The following is a 23,277-nucleotide window of genomic DNA, read 5'->3' as shown; positions in this document are numbered from 1 at the left end:
ATACTATTTACTTACATATTACAGGAATGTCTTAGAAGTTACCTACCTTCAGCTATAGTTGGGCCATTACGAACGCGCGTACGGGGGTAAATCATTACAATCTGTTCTAAGAATGCCCCAGAAGTCGGTATCGATAAACGGATGCCGTTCGGACGCAGGTGAAAAGTATTGGCGCTTTTTATAACCTCTTGTCGACTATCGACAAATCCTTTTTTTACTGTTAGGGTGTTTGTGCACTCATCCGTATTCGGTTCGTATCCGTGATTTTTCGAAGTGGCCGTCATACAAATACATAGGTACTCATTCAATTTGTATTCTTACGGAATCCGTGATTTTACGGATGAGTGCACAAATGCTCTTACAACACTGGAGTAGTTCCAGTTCTATAATGCCTGTAAGTGCGAGCGAGAAGGCTGATAAAATGATTTATGACCCAATTCGCACGTTCGTAATAGCCCAATTATAGTAGATTAGGTAAAGGAATTTCGCAGAAGGAACATGCACTAAAGTCTAAAAAACGGTCAAGTGCGAGTCGGACTCGCCCACGAAGAGTTCCATACCATTGTACAAGAAATCTCAAACCAGTAGGTGCGATAAAAATTTAAAACATTAAAAAAAAACAAATTTGGCCTGGAACACAAATCTTTAATTTTTTGTGATGTAACCACAAATTCACGGTTTTCGGATTGTTTTCTTTACTTTTGCTATAAGACATTGCTACGTGCCAAATTACATGATTCTAGGTCAACGGGATAGGTTTTGGTCACTTTGGTTCCCCCGAATTCACAGACATGACAGACCGACAGACAACGATATGATCCTATACGGGTTCCTTTTTTCCACGATCACGACCGCTCTGTCAAGAGCGTATCGACAAAGATGATGACCTGCGATTAGCTATAACGTATAGTACGCGACAGGCCACGTACACCCGCGCTATCCCGCAACAGGTTAGCGCGGGGACTGTGTGGGTGTGCAGGGCGTCCCCACCCCGATTGCCATCACGACCTGTCGCGTAAGTACTTAACTACGGGTACACTTAAAAAACTCAATGAGATTCTAATCTAAACACATTTAAAAGTAATTGTTGATGTCTAGTGTGACATTATGGTCGTTGTTCTTGATCCGGCGCGCGCGAAGCCGGGCCACGGGTCGCGGGCGCGTGCGCGTTGGTCGTGTGGTCGTGGCCGCAGCCGCGTACTGCTTGTCGAGGCAGCACCGCTCGTCGCCCTCCGCCAGCCCGCTCGTGCTCGGGCAAAAGGGGGTCGTGAAGTCTTCCACGCAGTAGGCTCCGGACGCACTGAATTCAAAAATATTCATTTAATTGAAGCCAACTTAAAGCCAAAATCGTAGACAGTCTAAACTATCGGCAAGCTAAAGGGAAGTGCTCAGACCATGCTTGTCGTAGGAGCGATGCCCGTTAAAGCTGAAAAACTAAGACGGTGTTCTTTACTAGTGACATTAGACTAGTGTGAGTCATTAAAATTAATTTCTTTCTTTCTGATTGGATGTCTCTCACTATTGGCTAAAGCGCAGATCTGCAGCAAAAATACCAAAAATTATAGCAATGTGATAATAACTTCAGTGCTAAGGGACGGATGGACAGATTGAATCAAAGAAAGTCACTCACGTCATAGGAGCGTGTTGTCCCAAAGGCACGGGCAAGGCTGATGCGCGTCCCGGGGGAACCCTCACTGAGCAGCGTCTGCCGCACGGGGTGGCTGACCTCGGCCGGAAGAGACTCTCAGCCTGGTAGCAGATCGACCACACGTGGCTGCATAATGCCTCGTCTGCAAAAATTTATGTAGTATACTTATAATGTCCTCCCAACCAGGGCACCACAGAGTACTTTGTAATTTAACGGAGAATAGCCAACTACGTATGTACACAGAAAATCCTATTATAGTGCACAGTGCACAAGCGTATGCGCAAACTCAGATGCATCCCCTATTCCCTCAATTTAAGGGCGATTACGCACTGCACTTCTGTCATCCGAGTTCTATCCGTCATCCGTGAAAATACCAGCGATTATCTACGACATAATATGTCATACGCTACCATACAAAACAAAAAGGAACGTATATTTTCTCGGACTCGGATCGGATGAGTAGGTACCTGTAGATAACTGCCGTGAGAGTTTGACAGGAGCGCAACCCGAACCCGCCACAACCGGGAACAGATCAGACACGAAGAACTTCTCAACTCCGGACTGCTACCGAGAAATTATTGGCAGAAAAACCCAATCATGTTATTGAGCCAACAGCCTCGTCGGGTTAGTTTATTCAACTACAATATAGTAACTGTTTCATCGATATAGTGGATATAAGTTCGACGTTTATTACAACCTACCTACTATTACGCAAGAATTTCCTGAAAAGTAGGAATCTATGACTATGAGTGCAACGTACTAGGCGTGTCTTCACAATAAGGCTGACTTCGCCCCCCATTGAGACAGAAATCCGCATGTCCAAGTCGTGCGCCCTCCCCGTAGCGCCCAGCGTTGGTGTGCAACACGTGCACTGCCCTCGCGTCTCCAGGATCCAGGCGTAGCGCTGGCGCGGATCTGATGAGAGGTCGAGCTGGATCTAACCCTGATCAAGATAATTTTATCATGAGCTTTAAAGAAATTAGCAATTATAGCTGATTTCTCTGAATATAGGTTAAAATCCTACCAAATGCAGTTCTCTGGAGATGATAATTTAGCCACTTTGCCACGGAAAAATCCGCTTGGATAGGACTGGAGCTCTTTTGAAACATATTGTACATTAACAATATTCCATGATTTGACTAAGAATGAAAAATCTACTTACTGAAGATTTTTCTTTTCTTTAGGATGAAAACCTATGGGTCTACGATTGTGCAATTTTATAGTCAAATACCTACAGCCAGCAGAGTTATCACCTCATACTTACCAATAGGGTCTGAAATTCATCTAAACCCGTGTCTGATTATGCTTATTATGTGCATAAGTAACTGCTTGCCAAGGGAGTGTGGACTGAACCTGAACCACTGTGAAAAATAAGGGATTGTCCAATACAGGAGAGTAATGGGTACGTGAGTATGGGCCTCAGCCCAGCACGTCTCAGCGATCTAAGGCCTCAGCCACACAGCGCGCAAGCTCAAGATATAATATAACCTTTAGAGACAATTTAAATTAAGCTGATTTACTTGTAGGTACCTACCGATAATCCTATTAAGTCTGAAGTTCAAATAGTTGGCCAGGATGCCGCACATGTGCGCGCCAAGGGAGTGCCCAACACAAGTGAGTCTGTCAGGCCTCAGTCCAGCTCGTCTCAGCGATCCTAAGGCCTCGGCCACACAGCGTGCGACCGGCCTCAGGTTGTGCACTGCTGCTACGTAGCAGGGTGGCTGGGCGAGCTGGCCCCAATCCATCATGAAGACGTTGTAGCCACCGCGACGGAGGTAGGCTGGAAGAAAACCATGGAATTTATGTAGTCAAAGCTGCAATCCTTACATCCGCAAGTCATTTATTTTCATCATCACCATCATCATGATCAAGTATCAACCGATCGCCGGCTCAGTACTGAGCACGGGTCTCCTCTTAGAATGAGAAGGGTTTAGCTGGTACCTAGTTGTAAGTAAATAAAGGGTACCTAATTAATATGTATATACCATAGGACTTAAATTATACTTAGGTAGGTACCTACTTGCAGTAAAATAATATGCCATTTCGTCATTATATTCAAAATGTATATATAATAGGCATAATCGGATTTTGTTTTACATTTTTGCGCAATAAACATTCTTTTATTTTTACATTGATATTTTGAGCTCATACCTATCAGTCTTATCAGATAAAAAATTTAAATAGGTATCTACTTATTCATTTATTTATACGTTCGTTCAAAAATATTCATATAAAACTAGCTAACTCGCTTACTTATATAGGTATGTACCAAATAGATAATAAAGTAGGTAAGTATACCTACCTACCTACTTATCATTGAAAAATGCAAGCTCTGCGATATAGGGGTAATGAACTTTGGGTGCGTTCGGTGAAAGTCATGGGAAATGCAGAATGCACGCCAGTTTGGTTAGCGCCGCTGCTTCTACTAGGAGACACTTTCACTTTAGCGCAAAAATGTCGCAAGTGGAGGTATGACAAGAATCCTCGACTTGTTATTTTCAATATTTGTTTATTTCTTACAAATAGTCTGCCGGGAGCAGTCCTCGCTGAACGGGGGGTCAATTACAGTAAAATCACGTTGTGTGATGATCGCAATCACCTCTAAATTGGCTGACACCCCTCGCTACTGACTAAAATGCATTGTTGCAGCTAAATCACCTGCCATAAATTCAGTCACTCACAACAATAATTGAGATAGCAATGATTGAGCTTCCCGCAACCTGACATAGAGATGTAAGTATAAACATGCCATCTCTCAACACTCTTCTTAGCTTCCCTCTCCGCCTACATAGGTGTACCAGCACTGCTGGAGCCAGCCTCGCTGAACAGGTCAACCTGACAGGTAGGATTGTGTTAACATACCATCTCTCAGCACTACGATAGGCAGAGTGTCGTCTCCGCCTGCATAGCCGTGTATGAGCAGGATAGTTTCATGCGACGGCTCCCAACTGCTCTGCCGGAGCCAGTCCTCGCTGAACAGGTCAACCTGAAGAGAATAAAATATAAACTTTTTATTCATAGTACAGTATAGGTAATCATTTTTATTTAAGATTTTTAGTAGATATCTACCTAATCGCAATAGGTAATCGCTGTCGAGTGAAGTCGTATCCACTAATAAATAATTAAAATATTTTAGGTGTATGATATACAACGTTCTTACATAAATACATATATATAGAAATTGCAATATGCGTTGCATTAGATATAGCTATACCTACCTGTAGGTATGCACACCTACCTACTTAACACTTGCAAAACAGCATTGTTTATATGGCGTTATTTATCACTTTATCAGTAGGTAGGTACCTAACAATGTGATGTTTAATGTTTTTGTAAGTATGTCTAATTATGGTAATTATCCCGTCGCGTGCGTGTGTTTCAGGCATTTTTGCAAGCCTACCTAGTGACGAAATACGTGTCTGAATTGTTTGAGATTTCGTGGACCCCTCTAAGACAATTTAAAATACGTACTACCTTCCTACCTTAAATCCGGATTCGCTCCGCTCTGCATTCGGATTGTCTGAGGTTCGTTTATCTTTCATCGAGTTATATCGCTAGCTATCACAGAAATCTGTGTTAGCCATAATTAGGTATCACCACTCGCTGTACTTAGTAGTTTGTGCTGACTATCCTCTTCGTAGCCTTTTACCCTCTACCTTTTAAATTAACTGGCCTACTTCAGATCCTTGGTAGAAAGATACCTCTTACGTCAGCTCGAAGAACTATCGGCATTACTCACGTAATCTTTAAACTCCGTTAGGTACAAGTACTTGTGAAGCCCTGGACTGCGGTCACACCTGATTTTTTGTGCTGGTTTTTGTTTGATACTTTTTGGTCTATTTTACGTCTATTTCTATCTATGAAAAGTTTCTTCAGTAATATAGTCGCGAGTTAGGTTTATTATTCATAATTAAGTAATATTACTTTTAAGTCATAATTAATATTCATTTTGTGGTCAAAAACTCGAAGACTGGCGGTACGCAGCCTTCCTAGAAACTGGCATACCAGTTACCAGACACAAGCATGTACGTATCACGCGCTGACATTCTGCTAGTAGGTACAGCAGATTCTGCTAGTGCAGCCAGCACCTAGCATACCATTCACTGGCCTGTGTATCACGGGCTTTTAGGGTACAGGTGTATGCAGCCGCAAACACAATTAGTGCACTCTCATAGTCATAGTTCAATGGGACGGAAATCCGACACGATCGGAGAGACATCAGGCTTGGGAAGGCTTTATACATGCTCTCCTAGGTGGTAAATAATATAATAATGGCAGTATATTTACGTAAGTTAATGGAAGTAGGTATAAAATATAATTAGTAAACTTTTATGGCTTTTAGTTCTTATCCGGCCGACTCGACTATACTTAGATGTAATTTAAGTATGTACAAACATTATTAGATAAATTAATGAATATCATATATAGATAGCTACTTACTAAGTACAATATGAACGATGATATGTAAGCAGAGGTCAAGTAAAGTGTGTGATTTCGCTAAAGGGCCAAGGTTCGGTGCTCATGTTACATCAGTTACCACAATGCCTAAGGGCGTAAGTATTACACGATAACAATAATTACAAGGTACAAGTGGCAAGTAACTAAAACCGATAGACGTTGGGGTCCCAAGGCGACCTCGCACCAGAAGGCGTAGCGTTGGAAAACTCCCAACTAGGTGGGCGGACGACATGAGACATCAGACGAGTCACAGGGAGCCGCTGGATCCAGCCGGCGCAAGACCGTGGCATGTGGAAGTCCCAACAAGAGACCTATGCCCAGCTGTGAACGTCTATTGGTTGATGATGGTGAATTTATTTATGTGGTTCACAGGACATCATGTTGGGTAAGGTAAAGATATGTTCACATAGCATAGCTATAAGTTATGTTCCTTTAGAATGATATTTCGGCTTTGTAGAGCGTTGTCTCTGTCACTCGTACCTATATGACGTTTTGTCGATCTCAACGACAGAGACAGTGCTCTACAAATTTGCTATCTCCTTCTAAAGGTCGATGTACATTACTTTCAGCCGTGTACTGTACCTAGCTACCGTTCAATAAGTATCAGTTTGGTTATGTTTGTGGTCTGAGGTCTGATAGTGATTGAGGAATGCAAAGGTATATAGTCGCACGCGCTTTTCGCCGTTACTTATTCACGCCTGGGGAATACAAAGCAGATTTTGTGTTTAGAAAGTTTTCTGCTCATAAATATAGGTAGGTACCTACATTGTTTTTCTTTTCGATAATGATAACACGTACCTACCAGACTACTTATTTGTATAATTTGAGATTATAAGTTACACCACAGAATATATATGGTTATACATACAAACATACGTACAAAAGTCCCAGGCTAATTGATTTATGGTTAGATTATAATTTATATAGTATTGTTATAAAACCGGTCAAGTGCGAGTCGGACTGTGGCACGAAGTGTTCCGTCACAGTCCGTTTAGTTTCTATGGCGATACGGCACCCTGAAAACGGAACCAACCTTATTTTTGAACGGCTCAGCTTCGGTGTAGAGGTTGAGAGTGACGTTGGGGTCTGGACAAGGCTCGCGCTCCCGGCGCCACACGCAGTCCTCCATCGTGGAGTTGAACATGTCGGTGTTCAGGAACAGCGCCTCTTTGATGGGCTTTCTTTGCGCTTGGACCACTGCAAATAAAACTTTAATTATAATTAAAAAAAACCGGCCAAGTGCGAGTCAGGCCCGCGCAACGAGGGTTCCGTACTACAGTCGTATTTTTCGACATTTTGCACGATAATTCAATAAAATATGATGCATAAAAATAAATAAAAATCTGTTTTAGAATGCACAGGTGAAGTCCTACCCCACTTGATATAATTATTTATCTTACTTCGAAAATTGAAAGTACAAAATTTTAGTTCATGAGCACAAAGTAATATTTCTGTGTGATGCAATCACAAATTCACGGTTTTTAGATTTTTCCCCGAATATCTGCTATAAGACCTACGCACCTAGCAAATTTCATGATTCTAGGTCAACGGGAACCTAGGTTTCTTGACAGACCGACTGACAGACCGACAGACAGACAACAAAGTGATCCTATAAGGGTTTAGTTTTTCCTTTTGAGGTACGGAACCCTAAAAACTGGCCAAGTGCGAGACGGACTTGCACACGAAGGGTTCCGGAATCCGAGCCGCGTAGGAACAAGAAATAACACTAATAAAAGGGGTACCTTAGTCCTTAGGTATACTTACCTACCTTTCAAGTTTGACGACCTTCTTGGCGTAAGTGGGAGGTCCCGAGTTCGATTCCCAGCAAGAGCAATTTGAAAGTGTTAGATGAGTATCTAAATTATCTATGATCTAATTTTGTGGGAGGCTTCGGTTTTGGCTAGTTACTACTAGCACAGTTTTACGCCTTACTGACAAAGACGTACCGTCAAGCGATTTAGCGTTCCAGTACGACACCGTTTAGAACCATAAGGGATCTACCTTAAACCATCACCGGTGCTCTAATGAGCAATGGGTCTTTCTCTCAAAAAGAGAAGAGTTTAGGCAATAGTCCACAACGCTGGTCAAATGCGGATTGGCAGACTTGGCGATAAATGGGGTCCTATAAGGATTTAATATACCTAACTGGCATACCTTTCAGATTAACCCACTTGCGTCTTAGACTACATCAGCACTCATCACTTAGGTACCACCTCAGATCGCATTCAAGTGCTAACTTGTACCTAATACCTACCTAAGCTACTGTCTCATAAACAAAAAAAAAAAAAAAAGAAAAAACCGAATCCTTGGTCATTTTACCTAATTTTGTAATTTTGTATTAGGTAGATGTTTTTCTATCCAAGTTTCATTACCTAATTATTAATTTTAACTTCATTTTTAGGGTTCCGTACTTCAAAAGGAAAAACGGAACCCTCATAGGATCACTTTGTTGTCTGTCTGCCTGTCTGAATTTGGCAGGAAGGTGGGTCTTATAGCTGGCATTAGGGTAAAAATCTGAAAACCGTGAATTTGTGGTTACATCACACAAAAAAAATTAATTTGTGGTCATAAACTAATAATTAGTATTTTCAATTTTCGAAGTAAGATTACTATATCAAGTGGGGTATCATATGAAAGGGCTTCACCTGTGCATTCTAAAACTGATTTTTATTTATTTTTACGCATCATAGTTTTTTAATTATCGTGCAAAATGTCGAAAAAATACGACTGAATTACGGAACCCTCGTTGCGCGAGCCTGACTCGCACTTGGCCGGTTTTCTTTATTAAATATCACTTTTTACATACCGCAAACACATAATATCACCGCAAGCGAAATAACCGAGTCCAAAGCGCTGGCCATCCTAGCGCCAAGTGCAAACACTACCTCTGACACTGCAGGACTAACTATTGTCTACTCACTACTGGTTCTGAGCAAACACTGAATAGGTCCCACTACTGCCGGGGTTACATTATGTGAATGCAATCGGTGATGCCACTGGGCAATATTGTATTGGTGAAATGTGTAGGCAGCACTGCGACATAGGTGTTAGCAGGGCCGTCTTAGGTCAAGCAGGGGCCGTTGGACAGTTTGGGGCCCTTTTATAAAGCCAAAAATAACACGAATAAAACCTCAGGATGTACCTTATTTTGTTCAGTGGAAAGTCTGAAGCTTGTGATTTGTCTCAAATAATGAAATCGGTGAAGTGCGAGTTGGATTCGCACATGAAAGGTTCCGTACTATCGGCACGTATAGGTGTTAGCACTAGCAGGGCCGTCTTAGGTCAAGCAGGGGCCATCGGACACAGTTTGGGATCCTCTTACAAAGCCAAAAAAACGTGGATGATGGATGAACCGAATGAAAAAACGATTGAACTCAAAATGTACTAATTTTGTCCACTGGAAAGCCTGAAGTAAGTGATTTGTCTCAAATAAAACCGGCCAAGCAACAATGACTTCTATGTACAGGCAACCACAAATTCAGTTTTCTTATTTTTCCTTATAGGTACTTTTGCTATAAGATATTGCTAGGTACCTGCCTTTCATGATTCTAGGTCAATGGGAATAGATATTAGATATTGATTCCCTTAACGGTTATTGACGGACACGACAGACAACGAAGGGATCCTATAAGGGTTCCTTTTTACTTTCGAGGGTTTGAGCAACCTAACCAGGACTGCTCAACAGAAATAGTTTCCTTTGTGTCTGGAAGCTTTGTTAAAAATGCGTAGAACTGTAAGAAAGCTAGCTTTAAGCTCCGCGACATACTCGGATGCTTCTGCTCTTTAGAACAGTTGGGCATGTCCTGAACGAGTGCCTGCGTTTTAGTGCACGCAGGTTGGAACTCGAGTTCAAGCTTAACACATTTTTTTTCTGGCATTATCGAATAAGTAAATGAGAGTGAGTAGGTAACTAGGTACCTACCTATTTATTATTAAGTGCCTATTCTAAATTGTAGTAGTATGCCTACTTGTTACAAACTGCAAGTAGGTATATCTTTGGAAGCATTTATTGTGTGTTAAGTATTTAATATATTTTATATTAGGTAGATACCTACATCAGAATGTGAGGGCAAAAAAAACCAGCGAAATCGTATCTATCATAGTCGTGCTCGGAGTATCTATGTGTTCAATGTGAATGAAAGCCTACATTACGCAAGTGTGCGTTCACAGGTAGAGAGAGTGGTAGAGCGGGACACCGCGAGCCGCCAAAGCCTTCGTAGCTAAAGACGGCGCGCAGGCGCAGGTATCGTGAAGCCAGTCACAACTACGCGCCCCGCGCGTGCCCGCGTTTTCTTGCCAGACGAGCATCGATCGTGACCTGTTTTCCGCTAACAACATAAATACAACCTCAAAATCAATACGCATATCGCTAGAAACAATAAAAAGACATAACTTGATGCATTATAAAGTCGATTCACAGTGTGAAACCTGAAGCGATATACTTAATTGTGTGAATGCCACGGTCCACAGCCTACGCAGCCGGCGGCGTTCCCCACCTCCGTTCATTCAAGGACCAGCCGTTGAACCCATCCATGTTGCTACAACTATTGTATGTGCGCAATCCTCACGATTTGGAAATGGACAACACGGAGCATAGCAACTGAGCTGATGACTGTTCGCGAACCAGCGTCAACGACAATGTCAATCAGACAAAATTCAGGCGAATTCACTAAACACAAACAACAACAATTAGGTAAACAGGGCCCGGAACCGGTCAACTTTCCACCGCGCTACCATCCGCCGCCACCTGCCGCTGCGGGCTCGAAACTAGCCACTACAGACGCGGGCGCTAAAGAGTTTAAACCTCCAAACGCTGTAAAACACAATATAGACCCTACTAAATTGCAATATCCACCGGGGATTCAAAGTTCTATGCCCATACTGTATCCTGCGGGTCCTTATCCGCAAGTGCAATATCTTCAGGGCTACCCCATTGGATACCCGGTGCCTGCTGCTGCCCTTCGTGCGTTAAGGCCTCCAGGTGAGATAATAACAAAAGCAATCGTTCACGAGCCCTTGGAGACCACGGCGCGGGCGAGAAGTGCTGACGATACTCAACGTGTGCAACGGAATTTAGAGGAAGAGCAAATTCATAGGCGATCTGCTGACATGCTCAAATTCACAAAACGCATAGAATCGGATGGCTCCAGACAACCCACTGACCAAAGGAGGCAAATTCAAGCACTTTTAGATGAAATAAAAGCATTGAAGGAAGCCAATCGTCGTCTAAGTGAAGATAACCAAGAACTTCGTGACTTGTGTTGTTTTTTGGATGACGATCGACAAAAAGGTCGGAAGTTGGCACGGGAATGGCAAAGATTTGGTCGATACACTGCTTCTGTTATGCGACAAGAAGTCTCCGCGTATCAGAGTAAATTGAGAGAGTTAGATGATAAACAGCAGGAGTTAATAAGAGACAATTTAGAATTGAAAGAACTGTGTCTATATCTTGACGAAGAGCGAGAGAGAAGTACGTGCGTTAACTGTGGAAGAACTGCTGGGAGAGAAAGAGATGACGGTGATGGGAGCAGTAGTGGAACAAATGCTGAAGAGATAGTTCGACCTCCGGCATCTACAGCGTCCGTAACACATCCGCAACTTGCAGAGCGTACAGTTCAGTATGTTCGTGATTTAGAGCAAAAAGTGAGACGTTTAGAAGCAGAAAAAGGTGTAGGAAATGTGTCAAATGAACGGCCGGAAGCCGTAGTTCGTGCTCTTCAAGTGCTAGAAGTAAGAGAAAGAGTAGAAAGGGAAAGACGAAGGCCAGCTCCAGATTTAGACTCTGGTGAACAGGCGTTAGTACGAGAAATGTGTAACGTAGTTTGGGGTAAATTAGAAGAGGCACCACCCCAAGCACCACCACGTTGATAGCAGGCATTGAGATTATCAAGAAAAAGATCGCTAATGAAGTAAAAGAAATCTGTTTAAAATTCAACGTTTGATTGGAATTTGAGTCGATTGAGGTCATGGTGAACGAAGTCGGCCGCATGACCTACAGAGTTGCTTTAGGTCCGGCCTTGTTTATCAATTGGTTATAGGTACTTATAAGTTATACCTAACTGAACTTTTACTTGTTGATCAAAAACATAAGTAGTTAAGAAACGCGTTTTCGCTTGCCAGAAATTAGTATATATTAAATTGCCTAAATATTTGACAGAACAAAATGAAACCTAAGAGTACAAAATTAGGGATAATTGTATAACCTACCTACGGAGTTATAATTTTTGTTTCAGTTGCCTTAGATATAAAATAAAATTTGCTATGTTCTTATAAAATCATATGCCATAGTATTTTCTATGCTATGATTGCTTATGTAAGCTACTTACCTACTGTACGTTTAATGCCTATTTGTTAATTAAGTTTAAAGATGGACATTAGTTTTAATGAGGCTAAAGTAAATTATGAAGTCTGTGATTTGCCGTCATTTGAATGAGCTGGACTTTAGACGACTTTCTATCGTGTTTCCAAATATGCTCATAGCCATAATCGGCTGTTTACAAATCTCCAAACTATACCTACTAAGTAAATTGACATGTCTTAAAGGGGCCGAGTAGAGAACCTCCTACTTTTTAGAAGGCGTTTAAAAAGCATAACATTATTGTTAGATTTGTCAATTTACTTTAGAGATTTGTGTACATACAACCAAAAAGGCGCCAGTGTGTCTAATTAGTATTTACCTAGGTATACTGGAAACCAACTATGTTTATGTTTTTTATTGTTTTCACAATTCTTCTAAGTATCCATTTTATCATCTCTGAAAGGAGACCCGTGCTCTGTAGTGAGCCGGCGATGGGTTGATCGTGACAATTATTTCGCTGTTGCTTTTTTATTTTTTTATCATTATCTAGTCATAGCCAATTCGATTTTTTTTGTAACAATCCAACTCTGTCCATTTGCCCAGCTTGCTGTAGTGTGACGTTATATTAAAGTGTTAATTTATTAATTGAAGAATCTTAAAAATAAATTATTTCTGTTTTATTAACCTTTTTTGTTTTATTTAAGCTTGAATATTTTGGCCTTAGTTTTCTTCCGTTTAGTAGGTAGGTAATTCAACTTTAAATGCTTTGATTTCATCAACCTAAAATCCATCAATACCTTAAATAAATGGATTTATATTATTGGTCTCGCTCCGCTCTACATGCGCGCGTTGATCTATGATCATAGCAGTGTTTTCAGACGACTCACGACTACCTACCTATAGGTAGGGCTTAGGGTGTTATTTTGTTGTAATAATAACAATAGTATGCGCCCTAAATTAGGTACCTACCTATGTTGATTTTTTTAGGGTGAATTCCTACAGGAATTATGGTATTGTCATTCACTATGACTTGACGCCTGACGTTATGTTGGCTTCATTGTACCTAAATCACACAATAATAAACCCTAAGTTCTATGGAATAAAGCAAACAAAGCAATGGTGCCAACATAACATCAGGTGACCAAGTTATAGTGAACGGGCAATAAGACCAAAATCGTTACACTGGATCATTTTCTCACGACATCATAACAACTTTCAATACATACTAGAGGTTACATTTTTTTTTAATTGTGAGATAGGCTTGCGCTTGATGGCAATCATGCATGATAAACAGAACAATGATGAGGAGGATCTAGAATCTAGGACCTATAGTCCGCGACAGGTCAAGATATCAATCAGGGTATGAGGCGGAGGGACACCCTGCACACCCGCGCTCGCCTGCACCGGGTTAGCGCGGGGGCAGTGCGGGGCGATTGCTCCTCGATTGCTATCTCGACATGTCGCGTACTATACCTACTAGGACTTCCAAATTCTGTTGGCCTTGAAGGTATTGAAGTCAACTTTGCAGGACGTCGGTATTAAAAAGGTTTTGCATGATTGTCATTAGTTAATCAGACAACAATGCTCACTCATGGCTCACTCTGACAAAATATGCCATGCCAACTTGTCAAAATATTATTATTAACGCCTGCATGTTTTCAACTTTAGCTGGTTTCTATTTAAATAACAATGACCGAAGTTAAAGGTGAAGGACCGGAAGATGTAGACACGATTGGTGTAAATATATTCTGTTAATTAATTGTTTTATGTAGGTATTGTATAAACTAATCTTTTTAGGGTTCCGTACCCGAATGGTGCCATCGGGACCCTATGACTGAGCCTCCGCTGTTCTCCGTCTGTCTGTCTGTCAGCGGGCTGTACCTCATGAACCGTAATAGGTACGTAGAGTTGAAAAATTTATAGTGTTCAAGTAGTCATTTCTATTAGGTACTATTATAATATAACAACAAATAATAAAAAAATCAAAATACCGCCATGCAAATTAAAAAGTACCTAGGTAAAGGTATGCTCACATAGTGTTGTTATATCTTGTACCTACCTACCTAGAACGGAATCTTCCGTGTGCTAGTCTGACTCGTACTTATGACAGGTTTTTTATAACCAAGGAAGGAGACTTCGCCTAAAGCCTGACTGAATTCACTAACTTTGCTGGCTTAACTCACTTTTGCCTTTGCCTACCTACTGATATTACCAAAGCAATAGCACATAAAGTAAACTATTTGGTCAGATTTATGTAGGCGGTCGCAACGCTGACGGTGAGCGCCACGGCGAGGGCTGGGCCGTGCTGCCCAACGGGGACTTCTACCAGGGCTGCTACTGCAGGGGCATGAGGAATGGGAAGGGGTTGTATGTGTTCAAAAATGGAGCAAGGTATGAAGGTAAATAAATACACATTGAGAAACACAATATTTATAGGTAGGTACCTATATAAGGTTGGTCGCTTACCTACTCAATATTATCACAAAGAAAATTGGTTAAGTATCAGAATTCAGAAAACTTTCTGTCGCACTCTACAAAAATTAGAGGCGGACATCTGTAGGTCGATGCCGGAAAACCTGCATCAATCGATATTACACCGCAATTGTTGTGATTGGCTGAACTTATATTATTCTTGTTGCAACATTGCATTGTAGCCATTGTTGCAATATAGAGAGAGTGTCAACCAAACAGAGGTGATTGCGATCGTGAAATTGTACCTAGCTCTTATTCTACAGCAATCGAGCCCCCGATCCAGCAAAATTCTGACAGCCTGCAAGATCTAGTATGGGTATGTATAAGCAATATCTTTCGGCGCGGCGCTTTAGAATTTTTTTGGCCTTTCTTCGACTCTACTTACTTCTTCATCAAATCATTTTTAATTTCAGTCTCATGGAAGCAATCAGCATATCAGCTGATCACAACATAATTATTACAGATAGCTAGCTGCATATTATTATTATTCTATAACATTTTGCGTTTTGAAAAGAACTGAAAAAGAAAATTAAATAACTGCTGTTCTGCTGTGAATCTGCTTATCGAGTCGCTGGTAATTATTATGTCATGGATTTAAAGGTGAATGGCGAAAAGCAATGAAGTACGGGGTAGGAACGATGATATACCCCGACGGTTCTCGCTACGAAGGCGACTGGAGGCACGACCTGAAGCACGGCTTCGGCGCCTATTATTACCCCAATGGAGACATTTACGAAGGTGCCTGGTTCAAGGGCAGACGACACGGCTTGGGGACGTATTTCTTCGCTGAGTATCAGGCGAGTTGATAAACTGCTGGTAGTTACTTACGTTTGACATTTCACGTAAAAAGGCTTCTGGAGTCTAGACGACTGAAGCGGGGATGTTCGCCCATGGGTATAAGGTAGTATTGCTCTCACCTACAGGTCGCGAACGGCGACTATATATACTTTAATTGACAACCCAAAGCGTGACAGGATAGATATCCCCGCCCGTAGTCGTCATCGAATTGATTGATTAATTGCCTACTGCGTAGGTCAGAGACCTTTTTAAATTTTACGTAACACCTCACACCATCCATTTGTACCAGTTGTACATACTACCTACGTTTTAAAATACCCTCTTGTTAAAATGTGAGAAGGTAACATAATCATCATCATCATCATCAACCTATCGCCTGCTCACTACTGAGCACGGGTCTCCAGTCTCCTCTCCGAGAGAGAATAGTTTACCCCCCCTACGAACCAACTGTGGATTGGCTAACTTACACCTTTGATAACATAGTGAAGAACTCTCAGGTAACTATGTAGGTTTCATCATACTCGAACATAATTCCAAAAAATTAGAGGTCGCGTGATGGAATCGAACTCTTCGTCCTCTCGAATACGACGTTGACGGGTAACGTACCTACCAAGGTAATTTTTTCGTATCAAAATATAGGTACCTTCCTAAGTATCTAGGTTATGTAATTTTCCGTACCGTACCTACCTGACGTATGGTACGGAAAGTTGGGTCATATCAAAATACCCAAGTATCACGCTTATTGGTTTCTTCGTAAGTCGTAACTTCTAAACTAGAAAATATCTAAGACTCCTGCAAATTAAAAATGAGCAAAACTGCAATAATCTTCTAGCTTAGAAGATACGAAGAAAGTAGAAACTATATGTATAGTATAGGTAATTCAACTTGATTCAACATTTTACTTTACAGATTAAGTTTATGGGGACATGGGTTGAAGGAGTAATTGAAGGCCCAGGGCAAGTTCTATACCCACGAGTGCGTTACCATGGATCATGGCTAAAGGGGAAGCCGAAGGGACCAGGTTGCTTCGTTTTCGATACCAATTGCATGCAGCACGGCTTTTATTTGTTGAAGAAAGATACTGATTTGGAGGAATACGGGGAGGGCGAGGAAGAGAAAGAAGATAGAGCGCTGAAAGAAGATAAATTTGAGGAAGGCGAAGAGGAAATTGAGATAGACGAAACATTAGGTGAGTGTCGCTGATTACCTACCTGTACCTACTTAATTAGTAAACTTAAAATTGGGATAATTATAATATGGGTTCGCACATTTTTCTTGCAATTTTCGTTTATGCTTGATAAGATTCTAACAAAATTCCGCAAGCTATATTGGACTTGCCTTTACACAAGTTTAAAAATCTATTAAAAGTATGCTCCTGAAAAATCTAAGATTATCTAAATGATAAAAGAGCGTGGATTTGACCTGAAGCTCGTTCCAGCAATGCGCGGACTGCAATTACTTTTTTATACCTACATGGCATCATATTGTATTTCAAATCTTTGAAAAGAGCAACCGCCGAGTTTCTTGCTGGTTCTTCGCGGTAGGAAAGGCATTCCGAACCAGTGGTAGATGGATTTGACGATTCAAACGTACATACTTGTAAAAGTTTAATTGAATAAAAAATATTTTTATTTTATAGCAATTTCTCTAATTGGCTCCTACAAGACATCATACCGAAACGACACGTCTGACGTCTTTGCCGGCATTGTACCTACCTACCTATTATAGGTATCTAACTATCAAGCCACGGCTAAAGTCACCCACCAGACAAATGGTCACCTTTAATTTCTTTGAGTCAGCGCAGTGTTAGAATATGATTCCAGAGCCTCTCAATCGAAGCTGCGATAGACCATGCGAATTTTTATAACTTCAACCTTCATCATATTTTTATGTTCTACCACAGGAAAAGTAGCAGAGTGGCGAGCTCGTAACGTTACAGCGTATATAGCTGAATTCCTTCCTCCTGAGCCTATGCCGCTGCCAGTTTGCGACTCGGTGCCTTCTCTCACCGAATGCTCTCGCATCGAGAGTGACGTGCTCCGGTTTGAGCCGTCGACGGCCACCGCCGAGGAAGGTGGTGACGACAACGACTCCTGGCTGCTGCACCGACAGCAGTTCCTCGAAGAGACCGAGCTCACCGCGCCCAGGGCCAAGGAAGAATAGAACCCTTAGCATGAAACACGATTATTAAATTGCTGCCTTTTCACATTTCAGCCCTTGGAGTTATCATCATCCTATTTACATTAATCCCCATCAATGGGGATTTGTGAACTTTGTACCACACTTTGACTCTTTAGGGGTTATTTCACTTATCCCCATTGACACATTAAGGGCAGGGGCACGACTAGCGGGAAATCTCGTATGGAAAACATTAGGAAAGCGCTTGCTGACAGTCAGACGGACATCGGAGGCCCGTTGTTACCCTTCGGGTACGGAACCCTGAAAAGAGCACTCTGATTTTGGTTAAATTTTAGATTTGTTTTATTTAAACCACTGAAACTGTGTATAGTTAATTTGCAAAATATGACATGTCACTTATCCATACTAATATTATAAATGCGAAAGTGTGTCTGTCTGTCTGCTAGCTTTTCACGGCCCATACGTTCGACCGATTTTGATGAAATTTGGTACAGTGATAGCTTGCATCCCGGGGAAGGACATAGGCTACTTTTTATCCCAGAAGATTAAAGAGTTCCCGCAGGATTTTGAAAAACGTAAATCTACGCGGACGTAGCCGCGGGCATCGGCTAGTTTTTCATATAAATAAAACATGTGTTTTAAAATGTTTTTTAATTTTACAAAAACAGTTTAAACAAGTTTTAAGGTATACAAATTTTTTAACTGTTTTTCCCAACTCTGCTTGGCTGTAAGCATTTGCCATCCTCAAGTATGATCAATTTACGCTAACACAGATTTTGAGATACACCAATTTACAAAATATGTAGCTTATGCTCGCAAGTTCGTCCGCGTGGACTACATAAATTTCAAACCCATATTTTCCCCTTGTAGGGATTGAATTTTTAAAAATCCTTTCCTAGCGGATGCCTACGTCATTATAGCTATCTGTTTGCCAAATTTCAGTTCGATCCGTCCAGTGGTTTAAGCTGTATGTAGAAAAACGACAAAATAGTAATTTACTCTATAATGCTGTGAAAATATCACACATCTTAAACTAAAATATAACAGTACATATATGTTATAACTAATAGTAAAAAACTAAAACCTTAGCAACTTCTTCAAAATCAAAACTTTGTTAAGTGTCCTATCAGATGTGCCACAAACACGACTGCAGCGAGGCTATTCACACATAACCAATTTTGTGGTTCATCTGAATAAACACTTAGGCGCCATCTCCAAAGCGATAGTCTCGCCGTGCTACCAGAGACAAACTCTATGGACCAATCTCCACAGGGCGATACCACGCGATACTATCGCGGCGATACGAGTGACTCTGGACGAGTATTACGTATAACGTCACGGATGCGATAGCGATACTGTAGTGTCTTGCAACGATACCGTAGTCTCGCAGCGAAACCGCCACAGTCGAGGCGCATCGACGCGTTGCGGTCACGTCGCGCGGCGATCCGTTGCGGTTTCGTTGCGAGTCGACACGCCTGGCGGAAATATCTTGTACCATGGAGCTTATCCGACGATAGTAGGACGAACTCGTTGCGATTCTCTCGCCCGTGGAGTTGGCGCCTTACAGTTCATTATAGTGTACACAAAACAAATCTAATCTGAAAATTAGGCATATGACTGTGCATTGTACAAAAACAGATCTCTTGTGCATATAATCTTTAGTCTGACTTTGCCATGTTGCACTGGGTTCTGTTCTCATTTGTTCTGTAGAACTTGACATTATTAGACAAAATGAGAATTTTATTCTAAATTCTTGCTTAAAACAATCGAGATTTTTCTTTCTTTAATGGTTCTATAGAACAAACTCGTGGCGGAATGTCATCAGGAGTATTTTAAGAGGGTTCCGTAACTGAAGTTAAGACTGGGAGCCTAAAGGTGATCCTCATGAGATTTCGCTACGAAAAAAGATTTTTTTTATGACATCTATAAAAATCAAGTTCAAATGCTAGTATGTTGTTCTATAGAACAAATTAGGAACAAATTGTCTCATTTTGTATGATGACATCCAGTTGGGAACAGTCCAACAAATGGGACTTACCTGTTGTACCTTCAGATTGGACTATGTACCTACTAGCTAATTCTGTTTAACACAATCTCTAAACTAAACTTAATTGACATGTCTAAATCAGCTAATGCTATCCTCTTCCGCAGGGACACTCCCTGAATGGTTTAAATATATGAAAGGAATAGCATATATTTACACCTGCCATTTTAGTTTAGATTACAGATTGTGTACAGCAGAATTACACATGTTATTAACCTAAATAATAACTACTACTCTATGTCTGTGGATTGGGCGGGGGATTATTATTTGCTCCAGCATTATTATTCTCAAAAGTGTTTTTGTTCTTCAATAGATATGCAGCTAAATAGTTGATAGGGTCCGGTGGTCGTTCCTTGGCCAATGATGACAAACCTTGGAGCAATATTGGGACCACTGTCTGGTCAAGGTACTGTCGGGTTGGCAACGCGTTGAGATCAATTCTGGATTTGCGATTGGAGGAATCGTTTTCTTTCTCCATTAATATTATTTTCTGAAAAATTCAAAAGGTACTTTTAAAATAAATGATATAGAATAAGTTAAAGATCTAAGATCTCACATGATAGTAAGAGTTGGTGGGTCTCACTTTTCCCATTACCCATTGCAATGGTAATATTGAAACTGTATGTTTTTGATAAATCAGTCTCACTATACCCATTGACATAAGAAACAATGAATGGAAATATTGAGACTCATGTCCTCCTACAAAATGTCTTGGTATACCCATTTAAAGCATTTTTAAACACCTGGAAAAAATTAAAATCAACGATATCTTACAGAAAATAGCCATAACAAGACATAATGAAACAAGTGGTCAGATCAATAAAGAGGTCATAATATTGAGTCGAGAATATTATTAAAATAAACAAAGTAGCGAATAGTCATGGTATAATAACGCAATAGGAATAGTGATATAAGTAGTATCAGTATTATCATCAATGGGAAAGATCAACGGGAATAGTGAGACCCACCCATAAGTACTGGCTCGTTTTAAAGTCTGAGCTAAGTCAAAGTTCTCTATAAAGATATCAGGGTTAGATGGCTGCAAACGGAACTATAATACTAATTCTAAACAGAAGTTTTCCAAAATTGTCATCTTCAAAGAGAAATATGCTAATCATCAGTTAAACTGAACCTAACAAGAAACTGTAATTTCATTTCATAATAGAGCTTATTCCTGCAACTTCATCCTCGTGGATTACACAACAAACCCCTATTTTACCCCTTTAGGGGTTGAATTTTCAAAAATCCTTTAGCGGATGTCTATTTCATAATAGCTATCTGCATGCCAAAATTCAGCTCAATCTGTCTAGTAGTTAGAGCTGTGCGTTGATAGATCAGTCAGTCAGTCAGCTTTCCCTTTTATATATTTAGATTGGTTCCTATAAATAAAGATAAAGGCCCACTAGATGAAGCACTTTATAATATGTAGTACATGTTCCAACAAATATCAATGTCCACACCCCTGTCAACCATAGTCTACTTTAGACGAAGCCCATTCCAACGAACAAGTGAATAGATATACCTATAAATAAGAACATAATAATATAGTCCGTGTTAAAACGACTTATACCGACTCAAATATGATAACGCGAATAATACTAATTTGGAATTAATTTTTACAAACAGATTGCGTCTAAAACGGATTATAATTAATAGGAGTGTGGACAAAAACATAAAAAATACCTTTTGTTTGCCGACACTAACCTTAACGGATTCTGGTATTTTGGATGGTGGCTTTTCTTCTCTGGGAGCTTGAATTCCTTCCAAAGAAGTATCTGACATCGGTTGCAATTCTACTTTAGGATAAAGACACGTAAGTATATTTTAAAACACAATTATTTAATCGCCGGACTGGACGCAATATTTTTTTCTTTTCTTTTTGTTTTTTTCATTAGAATTTTGATTGACAAATGACAGGCGTGGCGACAGCACATTGAGAGATTAACAGTTTATTTCTCTATGTTATTCATAGATAGAGTAATAAAGGTAGATACAGAACGTTTGCTTTGTCATTCACACTAAAAAGAGCACAGATAAAGTTACTAATGTGATGAACAGAGACGCAGCTAACTTATTTTTTGTCCCTTATCGTGTAACTGGTTTTTTCAAGAATACATACAAACTTTGAGAATTCGTGGCGTAATTGTAATTCTCATTAGTTATTTACTTGTTTTCACATAAAAAACGTTTAATACAAATATTGTTGATCGGTTAATACAAATATTGACTACTAAACAATGGTAATTGTCGTGTTATTCATCGTTAAGTCGCGCTATCGCTATCTCAAACGCGGTTACACAGTACTTTAGTCTAGCTTTTTTATTCAGTCTACGTTTGGGAGCCATGAGTTACGAAAATACAGCTAATGGCAGAGTAGATTGTCGTTGGTTACATACAGTAAATGGTTAACATTGGCATAATGAAAAACCCGGCCAAGTATGAGTCAGTCTCTTTCGACATTTTGCACGATAAATCGAAAAATATTAGGTAGGCATAAAAATAAATAAAATCTGTTTTAAAATGTACAGGAAAATCCCTTTCTTATGATACTCCACTTGGTATATTAATCTTACTATGAAAGTTGAAAAATATGTAATATTTATTCATGAAAATATTTTACAACACAGTACAAGAATTAATAACCAAAAATTCATGGTTTTCGGATTTTTCTCTTGTACAAAATTTTAAGGCATTGCTACCTGCCCAGTAATCGTTGAGAGCTCTGCACTCGAAATAAGTAATTGTACCTAGACGAGTATACCTAGGACACACAATCCAGTTGGATAAGTCCAATTTGGAGAAAGAGGTCAACCGCCAAATCCAACTCGGTTGGGCAGCGTTCAGGAAGCTTCGAGATGTCTTCTTGTCCAAAATTCCTCAGTGCTTGAAGACCAAAGTCTTCGCACAGTGTGTGTTGCCAGTGATGACATATGGATCCGACACATGGTCGCTAACTATGAGCCTCATAAGAAATCTTACGAGTCACTCAGCGGGCGATGGAGAGAGCTATGCTTGGAGTTTCTCTACGGGATCAAATCAGAAATGAGGAGATCCGTAGGAGAACTAGAGTAACCGACATAGCTCAACGGGTTGCGAAGCTAAAGTGGCAATAGGCAAGGCAATGTGTTCGTACAACCGATAGACGTTGCAAAAAATGCTAAAAATCCATAGATTTATTTTAAGATTGAATTTTTGTGCTATGACAATGTTACCCCAGTTAACTTTTTTCTAGAACATTTTACATAGGTATAGGTAGGTAAGGTAGTTACCTACTTACCTATCTAGTAAAATATGACTTTCCTATAACGGTTGAAAAAAAGCATGTACCTACCTATCTGGAGTAGCTATGTAGATAGCTACTCCAGATTTTCCTTTTTTTATAGTAGATAAGTAACATGTAAGTAAATGATACGAAAAATC

General features: G+C 40.4%; 3 protein-coding genes across 4 annotated transcripts; 2 read left to right on the top strand and 1 right to left on the bottom strand.

The window, feature by feature from the left end:
* Nucleotides 1-1,068: 1,068 nt before the first annotated feature.
* On the bottom strand, nucleotides 1,069-9,173 carry LOC117984466 (pancreatic triacylglycerol lipase-like). Of its 2 annotated transcripts, none has more exons than XM_034971083.2 (7): nucleotides 8,913-9,173; nucleotides 7,140-7,303; nucleotides 4,511-4,634; nucleotides 3,183-3,428; nucleotides 2,409-2,591; nucleotides 1,631-1,790; nucleotides 1,069-1,300 (listed from the first exon to the last, which is right to left on the bottom strand). In XM_034971083.2, the coding sequence occupies exons 1-7, from the start codon at nucleotides 8,965-8,967 to the stop codon at nucleotides 1,075-1,077; spliced, it is 1,158 nt and encodes a 385-aa protein (XP_034826974.1). In that variant the 5' UTR covers nucleotides 8,968-9,173; the 3' UTR covers nucleotides 1,069-1,074. The 2 variants fall into 2 exon arrangements, with proteins under 2 accessions (XP_034826974.1, XP_069356150.1); XM_069500049.1 differs by having other exon boundaries at nucleotides 8,932-8,985.
* A 1,181-nt stretch (nucleotides 9,174-10,354) lies between these two features.
* Ccdc85 (coiled-coil domain-containing protein 85) lies at nucleotides 10,355-13,089 on the top strand. The gene has a single exon (XM_034970922.2). The coding sequence runs from the start codon at nucleotides 10,658-10,660 to the stop codon at nucleotides 11,972-11,974; it is 1,317 nt and encodes a 438-aa protein (XP_034826813.1). The 5' UTR covers nucleotides 10,355-10,657; the 3' UTR covers nucleotides 11,975-13,089.
* Nucleotides 13,090-14,049: 960 nt separating this feature from the next.
* On the top strand, nucleotides 14,050-17,840 carry LOC117984300 (radial spoke head 1 homolog). Its single transcript, XM_034970927.2, has 5 exons — nucleotides 14,050-14,141; nucleotides 14,653-14,803; nucleotides 15,477-15,673; nucleotides 16,584-16,863; nucleotides 17,578-17,840. Exons 1-5 carry the CDS (start codon nucleotides 14,094-14,096, stop codon nucleotides 17,835-17,837), a joined length of 936 nt encoding a protein of 311 aa, XP_034826818.1. The 5' UTR covers nucleotides 14,050-14,093; the 3' UTR covers nucleotides 17,838-17,840.
* The last annotated feature ends 5,437 nt before the right edge of the window (nucleotides 17,841-23,277 follow it).

This window comes from Maniola hyperantus, chromosome 8, assembly GCF_902806685.2.
Source record: "Maniola hyperantus chromosome 8, iAphHyp1.2, whole genome shotgun sequence".
Lineage (NCBI taxonomy): Eukaryota > Metazoa > Arthropoda > Insecta > Lepidoptera > Nymphalidae > Maniola > Maniola hyperantus.
Note: the sequence above shows the minus strand (reverse complement) of the source record. Positions and strands in the feature narration are given on the sequence as shown.